Source organism: Hypanus sabinus, chromosome 9, assembly GCF_030144855.1.
Source record: "Hypanus sabinus isolate sHypSab1 chromosome 9, sHypSab1.hap1, whole genome shotgun sequence".
NCBI lineage: Eukaryota > Metazoa > Chordata > Chondrichthyes > Myliobatiformes > Dasyatidae > Hypanus > Hypanus sabinus.
Genome location: NC_082714.1, coordinates 136104654 through 136121742, shown reverse-complemented (window position 1 = coordinate 136121742; position 17089 = coordinate 136104654). Strand labels below are relative to the sequence as shown.

Genomic DNA, 17089 nt, shown 5'->3' with positions numbered 1-17089 from the left:
GAATTAAGGAGTAATGTCACTTCATTGCAACAAATTCTAATTATTATTTCACACCCACGGCTTCATCTATCACATTCTTGATTGATTTATTTATTGGGATACAGTGTGGAACCCTCCGGCCCCTTGAGCCACACCGCCCAGTGACCCCGACCCAACTCCAACCCAAACACAGGACAATTCACAGTGACCAATCAACCTACCAACTGGTAATCTTTGGACTGTAGGAGGAAACCCAGAGGATTTCCAAGCAGTTTCCAAGGAAGAACATATAAACTGCTTATAGACAGCGTGAAGAAATGTAGCCAGGCCCCGGTACTGTAAAGCTTTGTGCTAACCACTACACTATCGTGCCACCCAACTTGTCCTCCTTCCTCCGTCCCCAACAGTTCTAATTCGACGCCTTTCTCCTTCCTTTCCAGTCCTGATGAAAGGTCTCAGCCGGAAACGTCGAATGCATTTTCATTTTCATAGAAGTTTCCTGACCTGTTGAGTTCCAACAGCATTTTGAATGTGTTGCTCTAGATTTCCAGCATCTGCAGAATCTATTGTGTAAGACAGTGTGTTTGGGACCAAATACGTTTTCCTTGTTCACTTGCAATGTCATTTTTTTTGTTTGAATCCAGGATGAAATGTATGTGTCACAATCTACTACAATTCCATATAAATGGACTGCCCCAGAAGCTATTGAACATGGTTATTTCTCTGTGAAATCTGATGTGTGGTCTTTTGGAATTCTCCTTTATGAAGTAGTAACTTACGGCAAAACCCCATATCCAGGTTGGCTTTATATTTTATTACCATCTGTCTCTGCACATTAGAAAACATTAAAGAAAGTCTTTTAGAATTAATGTTATTATCTTAAACCATTTTGCTGCAGGTATGAACAATCACGAAGTAGTGAATATGGTTTCTCAAGGTTACCGAATGCCTTGTCCTGATGGATGTCCAAAGATACTGCACAAAGTTATGTTAAATTGCTGGGAGAAAGTAGCATCTAACCGCCCATCATTTGCAATGTTAATAAGTAATCTGTTAGCCTTCAACATAAATCATTTATGTTAAGCCAGAAATGTGAAAATTAAAACAACTGTTGATTCTGAGATAAAAATAGAAAATTCTCAGCAATACTCAGCAATTCAGGCAGCAGCTGTGGAAAGAGAAACGGAGTTAACGTATCATGTTCAATGCCTTTCAATAGAGCCTTTGTTAGTGAGATGTCACTTCTGTCTCGTTTTCTATAAATGATGAATGTTCACCATTTTCTGTTTTAATTTGGCAGTATTATTTCTGGAATGCATCTAACTGCATGCAAATGTAAACCCACTTAATTTCTACATTAAGTAGTGAGTTAATTTTCTATGGCATCACCAGAGCTGTACAAAACATAGAATACAATTTATTTCTTACCATTAGCAACATGTGGTTCCTTTTTATAAAGATCTTGAAAGTAATCTTATCAATATCCAATGATTACTGCCTATAAGTGTTGCGGATAATTAGGAGAATTTTTTTTTAATTTAAATATTTTACTTTGATAATTTTTTATGGGAAGAGAGGGAAGTTGTGTAGATGAGGGCTGGGTATATTTGCCTCTTTGAATTAAGCATAACAAAACATATTTTAATGATTGTGATGACAGTTCAGTCAAGAGATGAATTGAAAACATCCAAATCCACTGCAAGTCACTTTCTTTGGAATATACATTTGTAAATACATTTTCTTTCCTTGGAACTGGCCAAAATACTCGAGGGTCAGTGGTATTTTTCCCCTTTGGTGAAATAGGCATCCAGGTACAGTAGGACCCCAACTAAGACTCCTATTGAAATAGGCATTGGAAGTCAGGTGGCAATGGGGTCAAGTCAGTAGATAGACAAAATTCCATGGTGCAGGTTAACGTTAGCAAGAGAAAATCTGCAGATGCTGGAAATCCAAGCAACACACACAAAATGCTGGAGGATCTCAGCAGACCAGGCAGCATCTATGGAAAAGAGTATACTCAACATTTTGAGCTGAGGTTAAATCTACTGTGAGTCAATGTTGTAAAATAATAAAACATGAATACATTTCCGAGGGGGGGGGGTTGAATTCTTTCTATAGGCACTGTAGGTATTTAAAAGTGAAAGGAGTTATTGTATATTTGTACATTATTGCCCAGACCTCAATATTTAATTTTCCCACAAACCAAAATCAAGAATCCATGCAAAACTGGGGAGTAATAACCTAACCAACACAACCACTAATACTATATAATTAACATTCATAAGTTTAAAATTGCTTTTATCTCATTTGTTTAATTTTGATTGTGTGAGTTATAAACATCTGTTAATATTGAAATATTCAAATCATTTAATATATGAAAGAATCATTCAAGTCTAGGAGCATAAATCCAATATTTTTTGCTTGGAATGGTTCTTAAGTAGACCTTTGCAAATAAAATGTGTATATTTTCTTCTTTTAAAGTATATTAATGTCTTGGATATTTTACCAAATGGTTTGCATTAACTTTGTAAATAGGGAAAAGTGCAAATGAATAACTGCTTCACCTGGAAGGACTATTTGGGACACTGAAAATTAAAAGAAAAGAGGTTAAAGAGCAGATGTTGCACTTCCGGTATTAATGAAGATGCAAGAGTGAACCAGGAAGAAACAGAGTGAAAAGCTGTTTCAGAATACTAAATATGGAGGGGAAGACTTGCCGGTGTAGAAATTCAACAGTACCCTTACTGTGAAAGTGAACATTGTCCTGCAGGATTGCAGTACAGGCACTGCAGGGCAGGACCATTCACAGAGAAAATTTTCTCCCCTCCTCTGAGGGCGTCACCCCTCCCTGAGGGCCCTTTCCTCTACTTTGCCATGCTGAAGAATGGAGGCAGGCCTTACTACATCCCAATATGTGATACAAATGGTGTAGGTTGCGGTAAAGGCTCACAAGTTCTGAAATTATAACAGCCTCCAAAACTGAGCAGCCACCAAGTATACACAATAAACTATGCTTCATTAAAAATACAAATCAATGAGAATTCTCCCAATTGGCGGGCTGCAGTTGTGGATGGGTGGAGGAAACTCTTTTTCCTGCTAGTAAAATTTCCTGACATTAATTGGATCCACATGGCTCAAAATAGTGTTGAATCAACATTGTGGGTGAAGTAAACCAACCACTTGCCCCTTTAGAAAACTCTCGGCACGAGCAAGACACATGTGCTGTCGCATTCTTATTTGATGGCTAGCACAAACTTTATCGATAATGAGCACTTGCAATTCATTGATGGAACATAAGATAAATATTCACCATGAAAGGACTTTCAATAAACAGGCTAAAGTTGTGACCAGTGATTTAATGGGGTTCTACTATCAGATACATTGCCCTCTTCCCTCCTTTCTCAGCGTTCTAAAAAGTCCACTCTGCTTCTTACTCCCTGATCTGCTCTTATGTCTCCAACAAGTACTTCCCTCCTCCTGGGATGTCCCCGTGGCGGCACAGATGGAAGTACCGAAAAATCGAAAGAGCTTCAAGAAAAACTGCAGATGCTGAAAGTATAAAATAGAAAACAGAAAATAATGAAAATATTCAGCAGGTCAGGCTGTATCTTTGGGATGAGACACAGAGTCAACATTTCATGTTGAAGAACTATAAAGAAGGTAAAAGAAGTTTGCCCAGCTACAGATAGAGGGGAATGTCTCTGATAGGGTAAAACTGTGGTGACTATTGGAATAAGCTGTAAACATGTTCGTCTCATCATTGGGTGACCAATGGGTAATCTTGTTTACAGCTTATATCCCTGATACCCCCAGTCTTACCTGATCAGAGACACCCCCTAACCTTTCGTCCATGCAGATTAACTAGCTTCCTTTGACTCCCTTTCAGTTCTGATGAAGGGTCTCTGACATGAGATATTGACTGCCCCTTCCCTCTGATAAGGCCTAAACCTTTGAGTGTTCCCATCACTTAATATTTTAGTTGAAAGATACCTTGGAGTACATGTGCAAAGATCCGTGAAGGTGGCAGCACAGGAAGATAAGATGGTTAAAAAGACAGAGTGGATTCTTGCTTCCATTCATGGTGGCATGGGACATGAGAGTGAGGAGGTTGTGCTATATTTATATGAAACGTTGCTTCTGCCATAGACAAGTGCAATCATCTCCTTCCTATCGTGTGTGGCTTGCGTCACCACTCTTTAAGGAAGTCAGAGAGTAATGAGGAAGTCTGTCATGGCCTTGCCTGGGATCAGTGTTTCAGTTAGGAGGAGACACTGTAAAAATTGGATTTGTTTTCCTACGAGCAGAGGAGGCTGAGAATAGGCCTATACAAAATTATGCATAGAAAGGGTAGACAACAGTTATAACAGAGGTGTCAAAAACAAGAAGGCATAGGTAAAGTGTACGGCGAAAGAGGTTTACAGGGGATTGGTGTAGGTGGATAAGTAAATGTTTAGATACGAAGCTGGGTGGCAGTGTGACATGTGATGAGGATGTTAGGAGAATTCAGGAATTCAGGGTGACTTGGATAGGTTGGGTGAGTGGGCAGATACTTGGCAGATGACGTTTAATGTGACCAAGTGTGAGGTTATCCACTTTGGGAGTAAGAACAGGAAGGCAGATTATTATCTGAACGGTGTAGAGTTAGGTAAGGGAGAAATACAAAGAGATCTCGGAGTCCTTGTTCATCAGTCACTGAAGGTGAATGAGCAAGTGCAGCAGGCAGTGAAGAAGGCTAATGGAATGTTGGCCTTTATTACAAAAGGAATTGAGTACAAGAGCAAGGAAATCCTCTTACATTTGTACAGAGCCTTGGTGAGACCACACCTGGAGTATTGTGTACAGTTTTGGTCTCCAGGGTTAAGGAAGGACATCCTGGCTGTAGAGGAAGTGCAGCGTAGATTCACGAGGTTAATTCCTGGTCTTACGCAGAGAGGTTAGAGGCTTGTATACGCTGGAATTAAGGAGATTGAGAGGGAATCTGATTGCAACATATAAGATTATTAAGGGATTGGACAAGATAGAGGCACGAAATATGTTCCAGTTGCTGGGAGAGTCCAGTACCAGAGGGCATGGTTTGAGAATAAGGGGTAGGTCATTTAGGACAGAGTTGAGGAAAAACTTCTTCTCCCAGAGAGTTGTGGAGGTGTGGAATGCTCTGCCTCGGAAGGCAGTGGAGGCCAATTCTCCGGATGCTTTCAAGAAGGAGCTAGATAGGTATCTTATGGATAGGGGAATCAAGGGATATGGGGACAAGGCAGGAACAGGGTATTGATAGTAGTTGATCAGCCATGATCTCAAAATGGCGGTGCAGACTCGAAGGGCCGAATGGTCTACTTCTGCACCTATTGTCTATTGTCTATAAAGGTTGGCAGAGATGAGGGAATGGGTCTTTGTTGAATGGTGCAATGATGTCATGAAAGGTAATCCTTTTACCTTTTACCTTCTCACACTCCAGAGATCAAAATTGTTCTTCCAAGTGAGGTATTGTATCTGGTGTTCACAATATGGTTTCCCTTGTATAACAGAAAACAAATGCAAATCAGGTGACCACTTTGTAGAGCACTTGTGTTCAGACTCTGGGGACGATCTTAGCTTTGGGTTGCTTGTTACTTTAATCATACATTCCTAACTATCTGCCTGTGACCTCCTGCACTGTTCTAACAAAGTCCAAAATAAGTGTGAGTAACAGCAATGCATGGGCACATTGCACCTTCTAGCTGAATATCCAATTCTACAGTTTCAGATAATTCATTTTCCGTTTGTTACCGAAAGGGCCATTTGCACTGCAGGTCATCTTTGATCCTAATTTGCTGAATCACAGGACAATGTGAAAGTTATTTAAATTGGTCAAAGTAGAATTTAGAATGGTGATATATTTATTATGGTATATGAATGAATTTCTCAACCGATTAGTACTCTGTGAAAATTAAACCAACCAACATCGAGCTGTCTCTGGTCAATAGTACTACAAGTGCACTCAAAGTGACAAATGTCAACATGAATCCATTGCTGGTCTCCACATGGAACCAGATCATGGTGGGGTATCCTGGCAATCTGCTGGGCAATCTAACTGTGTGATCCAATGCCAACTAGAGTTAGAGATAAATGTACACCTGCAATATAAATGGAAACATAGGAAGATAGTGGACAATTTTATGTTTACCTTGCGAGAAATTTACTCGACTGCACCTATAAGAAATTCAAGTTGCTTTCACTCCTGACAGCAGGTATAAGGGGGTTAGTGTGGCACGATAAAATAGTGGTAAGTGTAATGTTTTACACAGCACCAGTGACCTGGATTCAATTCCCACTACTGTCTAGGAATTTGAACATTCTCCCCGTGAGCCCATAGGTTTCCTGCAGGTGCTCTGGTTTCCTCTCCCATTCCAAAGACATGTGGGCAAGCGTCAGTAAGTTGTGGGCGTGTACTGTTGACACTGGAAGCATGGCAACACTTGTGGGCTTCTGCCAGCACATATTCAGACAGTATTGGTTGTTGATGCTAAATGCTGAATTTCACTGTATGTTTTGATGTTTCAATATACATGTGGCAAATAAAGCTAATATTTAATCTTTAATCTTCAGGGATAAGGATAAAAACCTGGTTTCTAGACTTGCACTGGCATCACCTAGCTCGCTTCAGTTGACCGCTCTTGATTCATCCACAATATGTACATTAGGGAGTTATTTGAATGAAACCCAATCATCGATGAACAAAATGAGGGCATTGGAACCTGGGTATATTCAGTTGTGATTCTGTTGCTGTCAACACTCTCCAATGATTAAATGCATAACATAAGCACAGTTTAACTTACAGAGCTGCTTATAGTTCAAATGCTAAATTGCAAGTATTGTTTTTACTTGAATGATTTGGAGATTGCATGATATAGGTGCTGTCTCTAATGGAAGCTATATGCTGAAGGAATCCTCTCAATCGAGACAAAAGCCCAAGCATTGAGTCAGAAAGCTTGGAAATAAATCCTTTTCCCAATGAGTATACGCCAACCACAAAGCACTGACTTATGTTAATTCCATTTAACTCACCAACATTCCAGTCATCGTCCCCAAGATTCTACTGCTCGCCCACATACTAAGAGTAACTCATGGTGGCCAAACAGCCTACCAGATTATATACCTTTGAAATGTGGGAGGGAACTAGAACACCATAGAAGCCCATTAGCTGCCCAATTGTGACACAAACAATTTTAGATGAATCTATCCAACCAGTCTGACAGATTTGGGGACTATTTGAGACTACTCAACTGTTGTGGGTGTTTCCATGTTAGAAACATCTTATAAGTTGACAAATCACAAGCCAATGTGGAGATGGATAAGGGAACATAGAGATACATTTCCCTGGCAATAGAGATTCATTCTGAACGTCCAGAATTGACATTGTTGTACATGTTCGGAATAGAGCTGAGTCACTGAGTGTTTTATATTTTGTTTTTTTTTTAATTAAAGAAGAGCAATGACACTCAGAACCAGAAGGATTAGCTACCATCCACAAAGTCATATGAAGTTCTGTAACGTTTTCACTGAGCACGTGCCAATATCTGGTACTTTTGATGAATTCCAGGGCACACACAAATGGTCTTAGCTGGGATGAAAAGATGGTCAATAACTCATTGCATATATATGAGGAAATCTGCAGATGCTGGAAATTCAAACAACACACACAAAATACTGGTGGAACACAGCAAGCCAGGCAGCATCTACAAGGAGAAGCACCGTCGACGTTTCGGGCCGAGACCCTTCATCAGGACTAACTGAAAGGAAAGATAGTAAGAGATTTGAAAGTAGTTGGGGGAGGGGGAAATGCGAAATGCTAGGAGAAGATTGGAGGGGGTGGGATGAAGCTAAGAGCTGGAAAGGTGATTGGCGAAAGTGATACAGAGCTGGAGAAGGGAAAGGATCATGGGACGGGAGGCCTTGGGAGAAAGAAAGGGGGTGGGGGGAGCACCAGAAGGAGATGGAGAACAGGCAGAGTGATGGACAGAGAGAGAGAAAAAAAAACAAACAACTAAATATTATCAGGGATGGGGTAAGAAGGGGAGGAGGGGCATTAAAGGAAGTTAGAGAAGTCAATGTTCATGCCCAGCCAGTATATAAGGTGTTGTTCCTCCAACCTGAGTGTGGCTTCATCTTGACAGTAGAGGAGGCCATGGATAGACATATCAGAATGGGAATGGGATGGGGAATTAAAATGTGTGACCACTGGGAGATCCTGCTTTCTCTGGCGGACAGAGCGTAGGTGTTCAGCGAAATGGTCTCCCAGTCTGCGTCGGGTCTCACCAATATATAAAAGGCCACACCAGGAGCACTGGTCACAGTATACCACACCAGCCGACTCACAGGTGAAGTGTCACCTCACCTGGAAGGACTGTCTGGGACCCTGAATGGTGGTGAGGGAGTAAGTGTAAGGGCAGGTGTAGCACTTGTTCTGCTTGCAAGGATAAGTGCCAGGAGGGAGATCTGTGGGAAGGGATGGGGTGAATGAGTGGACAAGGGAATTGTGTAGGGAGCGATCCCTGCGAAAAGCAGGAAGAGGGGGGGATAGAAAGACGTGCTTGGTAGTGGGATCCCTTTGGAGGTGGCGGAAGTTACGGAGAATTATACATTGGACCTGGAGGCTGGTGGGGTGGTAGGTGAGGACAAGGGGAACCCTATCCCGAGTGGGGTGGTGGGTGGATGGGGTGAGGGCAGACGTGCGGGAAATGGGAAAGATGCATTTGAGAGCAGAGTTGATGGTGGAAGAAGGGAAGCCCCTTTGTTTAAAAAAAGAAGACATCTCCTTCGCCTTGGAATGGAAAGCCTCATCCTGAGAGCAGATGCGGCGGAGACAGAGGAATTGTGAGAAGGGGATAGCATTTTTGCAAGAGACAGGTTGGGAAGAGGAATAGTCCAGGTAGCTGTGAGAGTCTGTAGGCTTATAGTAGATAACAGTAGATAAGCCATCTCCAGAGATGGAGACAGAAAGATCAAGAAAGGGGAGGGAGGTGTCGGAAATGGACCAGGTAAATTTGAGGGCAGGGTGAAAGTTGGAGGCAACGTTAATGAAGTCAATGAGCTCAGCATGCATGCAAGAGGCAGCACCAATGCAGTCGTCGATGTAGCGAAGGAAAAGAGGGGGACGGATGCCCGTATAGACTTGGAACATGGACTGTTCCACAAAGCCAACAAAAAGGCAGGCATAACTGGGACCCAAGCAGATGCCCATGGCTAGACCCTTGGTTTGGAGGAAGTGGGAGGAGCCAAAGGAGAAATTATTGAGAGTAAGAACTAATTCCGCTAGACAGAGGAGAGTGGTGGTAGAGGGGAATTGGTTAGGTCTGGAATCCAAAAAGAAGTGAAGAGCTTTGAAACCATCCTGGTGTGGGTTGGAGGTATATAGGGACTGGACATCCATGGTGAAAATAAGGCGGTGGGGCCAGGAAATTTAAAATCATTGAAAATATTCTGTCCGCCAGAGAAAGCAGGATCTCCCAGTGGCCACACATTTTAATTCCACTTCCCATTCCCATTCTGATATGTCTATCCATGGCCTCCTCTACTGTCAAGATGAAGCCACACTCAGGTTGGAGGAACAACACCTTATATACCGGCTGGGTAGCCTCCAACCTGATGGCATGAACATTGACTTCTTTAACTTTCATTTATGCCCCTCTTCCCCTTCTTACCCCATCCCTGACAATATTTAGTTGTTTTTTTTCTCTCTCTCTGCCCATCTCCCTCTGTTACTCCCTCCCACTCCTTTCTTTCTCCTGAGGCCTCCCGTCCCATGATCCTTTCCCTTCTCCAGCTCTGTATCACTTTCGCTAATCACCTTTCCAGCTCTTAGCTTCATCCCACCCCCTCCGGTCTTCTCCTATCATTTTGCATTTCCCCCTCCCCCCACTACTTTCAAATTTCTTACTATCTTTCATTTCAGTTAGTCCTGACGAAGGGTCTCGGCCCGAAACATCGACAGTGCTTCTCCTTATAGATGCTGCCCGGCCTGCTGTGTTCCACCAGCATTTTGTGTGTGTCATTGCGTATATGATAATAGACAATAGACAATAGGTGCAGAAGTAGACCATTCAGCCCTTCGAGCCTGCACCGCCATTTTGAGATCATGGCTGATCAATTACTATCAATACCCTGTTCCTGCCTTGTCCCCATATCCCTTGACTCCCCTATCCATAAGATACCTATCTAGCTCCTTCTTGAAAGCATCCGGAGAATTGGCCTCCACTACCTTCAGAGGCAGTGCATTCCAGGCCCCCACAACTCTCTGGGAGAAGGAGTTTTTCCTTAACTCTGTCCTAAATGTCCTACCCCTTATTCTCAAACCATGCCCTCTGGTACTGGACTCTCCCAGTAACTGGAACATATTTCCTGCCTCTATCTTGTCCAATCCCTTAATAATCTTATATGTTTCAATCAGATTCCCTCTCAATCTCCTTAATTCCAGCGTATACAAGCCCAGTCTCTCTAACCTCTCTGCGTAAGACAGTCCAGACATCCCAGGAATTAACCTCGTGAATCTATGCTGCACTTCCTCTACAGCCAGGATGTCCTTCCTTAACCCTGGAGACCAAAACTGTACACAATACTCCAGGTGTGGTCTCACCAGGGCTCTGTACAAATGTAAGAGGATTTCCTTGCTCTTGTACTCAATTCCTTTTGTAATAAAGGCCAACATTCCATTAGCCTTCTTCACTGCCTGCTGTACTTGCTCATTCACCTTCAGTGACTGATGAACAAGGACTCCGAGATCTCTTTGTATTTCTCCCTTACCCAACTCTACACCGTTCAGATAATAATCTGCCTTCCTGTTCTTACTCCCAAAGTGGATAACCTCACACTTATTCACATTAAACGTCATCTGCCCACTCACCCAACCTATCCAAGTCACCATGAATTCTCCTAACATCCTCATCACACGTCACACTGCCACCCAGCTTAGTATCATCAGCAAATTTGCTGATGTTATTTTCAATGCCTTCATCCAAATTGTTAACATAAATGGTAACAGCTGTGGTCCAAATACCGAGCCCTGTGGCACCCCACTAGTCACCACCTGCCATTCCGAGAAACACCCATCCACCGCTACCCTTTGCTTTCTATCTGCTAACCAGTTTTCTGTCCATGTCAATGCCTTCCCCCCGATGCCCTGAGCTTTGATTTTACCCACCAATCTTCTATGTGGGACCTTATCAAATGCCTTCTGAAAATCGAGGTACACTACATCCACTGGATCTCCCCCGTCTAACTTCCTGGTTACATCCTCGAAAAACTCCAACAGATTAGTCAAGCATGATTTACCCTTGGTAAATCCATGCTGGCTCGGCCCAATCCTATCACTGCTATCTAGATATGCCACTATTTCATCCTTAATAATGGACTCTAGCATCTTTCCCACCACCGATGTCAGGCTGACAGGTCGATAGTTCTCTGTTTTCTCCCTCCCTCCTTTTTTAAAATGTGGGATATCATTAGCCATTCTCCAATCCTCAGGAACTGATCCTGAATCTAAGGAACATTGGAAAATGATTACCAATGCATCCGCAATTTCCAGGGCCACCTCCTTTAGTACCGTAGGATGCAGACCATCTGGACCTGGGGATTTGTCAGCCTTCAGTCCCATCAGTCTTCTAATCACCGTTTCCTTCCTAATGTCAATCTGTTTCATTTCCTCTGTTACCCTATGTCCTTGGCCCATCCATACACCTGGGAGATTGCTTGTGTCTTCCTTAGTGAAAACAGATCTAAAGTACTCATTAAATTCTTCTGCCATTTCTCTGTTTCCCATAACAATTTCACCCAATTCATTCTTCAAGGGCCCAACATTGTTCTTAACTATCTTCTTTCTCTTCACATACCTAAAAAAGCTTTTGCTATCTTCCTTTATATTCCTGGCTAGCTTGCGTTCATACCTCATTTTTTCTCCCCGTATTGTCTTTTTAGTTAAGTTCTGTTGTTCCTTAAAAACTTCCCAATCATCTGTCTTCCCACTCACCTTAGCTCTATCATATTTCCTTTTTTTTAATGCTATGCAATCTCTGACTTCCTTTGTCAACCACCGTGGCCCCTTTCCCCCCTTTGAATCCTTCCTTCTCTGGGGGATGAACTGATTTTGCACCTTGTGCATTATTCCCAAGAATACCTGCCATTGCTGTTCCACTGTCTTTTCTGCTAGGCTATCCATCCAGTCAACTTTGGCCAGCTCCTCCCTCATGGCTCCATAGTTTCCCCTGTTCACCTGCAACACTGACACTTCCGAGCTGCCCTTATCCTTCTCAAATTGCAGATAAAAGCTTATCATATTGTGATCACTACCTCCTAATGGCTCCTTTACTGCAAGATCACTTAATCAAATCCTGTTCATTACGTAACACTAAATCCAGAATAGTCTTGTCCCTGGTTGGCTCTTGTACAAGCTGTTCCAAGAATGCATCCCGTAGGCACTCTACAAACTCCCTATCCTGTGGTCCAGCACCAACCTGATTCTCCCAGTTCACCTGCATGTTGAAATCCCCCATAACTACTGCGACATTACCTTTGCCACATGCCAATGTTAACTCCCTAATCAACTTGCACCCAATATCCATGCTACTGTTTGGTGGCCTGTAGACAACACCCATTTGGGTCCTCTTGCCCTTATTGTTCCTCAGTTCTATCCACACAGATTCTACTTCTCCTGACCCTATGCCCCCCCTTGCAAAGGACTGAATCTCATTCCTCACCAACAGGGCCACCCCATCCCCTCTGCCCACATTTCTGTCCCTCTGATAGCACGTATACCCTTGTACATTCATTTCCCAGGTCTGATCTCCCTGCAGCCATGTCTCCGTTATCCCAACAACATCATCTTCTCATTCTCCTGTACAAGCCATAGGTCATCCAACTGCTGCTCCAGATCCCTAACACTGTCTTCAAGGAGCTGCAGCCAGATGCACTTCATGCAGATGTAGTTCCTTGGCAGATTCTGTCTCCCAGGACACCAACATGTGGCATAGGAACACATAACAGACATTTACTTCTCTAGGTACAGTAAGAGGGAAAACAAGATATCTTGACAGAAGCATACCCAAAGCCAATGTTTCTTTCAAGCCAAAGCCTCCTTTGAGCCAAGGACTGACACTCCTACTCTCACCGCTGGCCTACTCCCAACAATGGCCACCCCACTTGTCCCTTCTGTACTTTTAAACAAAAGTCACCGACCTGCAAGAAAACCTCGCCGCTGCGGCCTGCCCCTGCACCGATTGCGCCTTTCTACCTAGCTCTCTAAATGCTCTTTTCAGCACCGCTTCAGACCTTCAAGTCCCAGCAACATCCTTACAAATTTTCTCGGTAATGTTTCATCTTATTTATATTTTCCCTGTAGGTAACTGACCAAAACTGCACACGATACCCCAGATCAAGCCTCACCAACATCTTGTACAGGGATCAGAAGTGGAGAGAGTGAGCAGTTTCAAGTTCCTGGGTGTCAACGTCCCTGCGGGTCTAACCTGGTCCCATCATATCGATGTAGCTATATAGAAGGCAAGATAGTGATGATATTTCATCAGGAGTTTGAAGGGGTTTGGTATGTCACCTTATAAACTTGAAAACTTCTATAGATGTACTGTGAAGAGCATTCTAACAGGTTGCATCACTGTCTGGTATGGGGGTGGGGGGGGGGGGCTTCGTTGCTACTGCACAGGACCGAAAGAAGCTACAGAAATTAGTCAGAACCATCTTGGGTACTAGCCTCTCTGGTACCCAAGACATTTTCAAGAAGCAGTGCCTTAGAAAGGCAACCCCCATCACCCAGGGCATGCCCTCTTCTCATTGTTACCATCAGGTAGGAGGTACAGAAACCTGAAGGCACACACTCAACGATTCAGAATCAGCTTCTGCCCTTCTGCCATTCAATTTCTAAATGGACATTGAACCCATAAACACTACCTCACTTTCTTTTAATATATTTTACTTCTGTTTTTGCACTATTTTAATCTATTTAATATACATATATGTAATTACTATAATTGATTTACTTATTTTTTCTTTCGATATTATGTATTCATTGTATTGAACTGCTGTTGCTGTTAACAAATTTCACGACACATGCCAGTGATAATAAACCTGATTCTGATTCTGATATCTTAAACTTTTACCTTCTGATGTTTTGAACAAAATATTGTTAATTATGTTAATTTGAAGTAGGTAACTATATGAAGAATTTTCTTTCGCTATCCCTTCCCACAGTCATATTTTCAGCAGACTATATGTAGCCTCATTTGTCTGACATGTCCTCGAATAACAACTTCAAAGGACATTAATCTCAATATTACCAAGAATGCCTTTGCCTGATGAAAAATGAGTTCCAACTGCCTAAAGGAAGAGCCATTGAAAATAGTGAAAAGTACACTCCCACAGTCTATCAGCACATTAATTGCTCAGCATATTGTACCCAGAAATATTGCACCTTGGCTTTACACTCACCCTGCACCACTCCCTGTCCAATCAATGAAAACAAAAAGCACGTGACCAAGCCTTTTTTCAAAGTACGCAATGTTAAATATTTCCAAGTAAAGACTGTGAACTTCTACTTATTGTGTAAGCAGTTCTGAGAAAGCCCCTTGCCTAGAATGTTTCAGCAATCTAGCTGACTAAATATACTTGGCTGCACACACCAGTCTTGGTGACCGGTGGGAAAAACCTTGGAAAACTGAAGCAAAGCACATGTCTTGGCTGCACACACCAGATTTCAGCATCAAGTTCAAAGCTCTGGGTTGCTCCAAACTTTTGAGTGAGAATTTAAAAACTTTAAAAGGCATAAAATTAATTTTGTTATTGAGTAAGTTTTATATCTATTTCACAACATATTGCTTAAACGCTGACTTCAGACTGTAAATTTAGGATGTTGCGGGGAAAAAAGTAGTGAAAAATTTGTATTAAATATATTGGACGATTTGTGGAGCTAAATGTTATAGCCAATGATATGCTTTAATAGGGAAATCTTAATATGCACATGCACACTGAACCTGTGATGTGAAAACGTGATAGAAAAAGTAGCAAAAACAAATCTCAAGATACTTTATATGTACATTAAGACCAAAGGGTAACCAGTGACAAAAGGGGAAGTCAGTGCGTAGAGCCCGAGGGTGTGGATCTTAAATGAATACTTTTCATCCTTATTTATTCAGACAGACAGACAGACAGACATACTTTATTGATCCCAAGGGAAATTGGGGTTCGTTACAGACGTGCCAACCAAGAATAGTGTAGAAATATAGCAATATAACAACCATAAATAATTAAATAATAATGTTAATCGTGCCAAGTGGAAATAAGTCCAGGACCAGCCTATTGGCTCAGGGTATCTGACACTCCAAGGGAGGAGTTGTAAAGTTTGATGGCCACAGGCAGGAATGACTTCCTATGATGCTCAGTGTTACATCTTGGTGGAATGAGTCTCTGGCTGAATGTACTCCTGTGCCTAATCAGTACATTATGGAGTGCATGGGAGACATTGTCCAAGATGGCATGCAACTCAGACACCACCATCAGAGAGTCCATTTCCACCCTCACAACATCACTGGCCTTACGAATGAGTTTGTAGATTCCGTTGGTGTCTGCTACCCTCAGCCTGCTGCTCCAGCACACAACAGCAAACATGATAGCACTGGCCACCACAGACTCGTAGAAAATCCTCAGCATCATCCGGCAGATGTTAAAGGACCTCAGTCTCTTCAGGAAATAGAGACAGCTCTGACCCTTCTTGTAGACAGCCTCAGTGTTCTTTGACCAGTCCAGTTTATTGTCAATTCGTATCCACAGGTATTTGTAATCCTCCACCATGTCCACACTGACCCCTTGAATGGAAACAGGGGTCACCGGTGCCTTAATCCTCCTCAGGTCCACCACCATCTCCTTAGTCTTTTTCACGTTAAGCTGCAGATGATTCTGCTCACACCATGAGACAAAGTTTCCCACCATCACCCTGTACTCAGCCTCATCTCCCTTGCTGATGCATCCAACTATGGCAGAGTCATCAGAAAACTTCTGAAGATGGCAAGATTCTGTGCAATGGTTGAAGTCCGAGATGTAGATGGTGAAGAGAAAGGGAGACAGGACAGTCCCCTGTGGAGCCCCAGTGCTGCTGACCACTCTGTCTGACACACAGTGTTGCGAGCGCACATACCGTGGTCTGCCAGTCAGGTAATCAATAATCCATGACACCAGGGAAGCATCCATCTGCATCACTGTCAGCTTCTCACCCAGCAGAGCAGGGATCCATCATAGCCAAAGGTTTGGACTGTGAGATTTTAAAGCTTGTTATGTTTAAAAAGGAGAAGGCATTAGATTTATCAGTAGGCAAAAAGGAAAAATCCCCGGGGCCCAATGAGTTGTATCCCAGATTGTTCTGAAAGGCACAGGAGGAGATTGCTGAAGTCCTGAAGAAGATTTTACATCTTCACTGGCCACGGGTGAGGTGCCAGGTGACTGGAAGTCTGCAGCTGTGCTGCTTTGATTCAGGAATGGTAGCAGGGATGAGTTATGTGATTATAGATTATTCAGTCTAACATCAGTCTTTGTGAAATTATTGGAAAAATTCCTTCATACTTTGTAAACCTTTAATAGGTCAACCCTCAAGTTCCTCCAGGGAGAACAAATCCAGCCAAATAAAAGTAATATATTTGCAGATTTCCAGTCAGCTTGCTCCACGCCTATCCAATTGCTCTTTGTAACTGAAATGCCATAATCCAGGCAACATCTGTGTGAAGCTCATCTCTACCCTGTCCTCAAACATATCCTTCATATTATGTGGTGAATAGAACTGCAGGTAGTATTTCAGATGGGGTCTAACCAATGTTTTATAATGTTGTATCATGTTATCCCTGCTCATATTCATTAGCTGTTGTTTAGAGGTAAATGTGGGAGGTAATTTTGGTGTCAAGCAAATTGGTGTTGCTGTAGATAGTGAGGGAAGGTAGTTCTGAATCAGAGACAGGGTTATAGTCACTGACATAGCCGTGAAATTTCTGGTAGAAGTATAGTGCAAAACAAAAAAATGCTATAAGTTACAATAAAAATAAAATAATGAATAGAAAACCAGTGGAGTGCCTCAGAGATCTGTTCT

General features: G+C 42.5%; 1 protein-coding gene across 2 annotated transcripts in view; it reads left to right on the top strand.

The window, feature by feature from the left end:
* LOC132399837 (tyrosine-protein kinase SRK3-like) overlaps nt 1-2358 on the top strand; it is a 30786-nt gene extending 28428 nt beyond the window's left edge. For both annotated transcript variants that reach the window (XM_059980649.1, XM_059980650.1), the window contains exons 7-8: nt 624-777; nt 878-2358. In XM_059980649.1, coding sequence (XP_059836632.1) covers nt 624-777; nt 878-1062 — 339 coding nt within the window. In that variant the 3' untranslated portion in view covers nt 1063-2358. The remainder of the gene's footprint in view (nt 1-623; nt 778-877) is intronic.
* Nucleotides 2359-17089: the final 14731 nt, after the last annotated feature.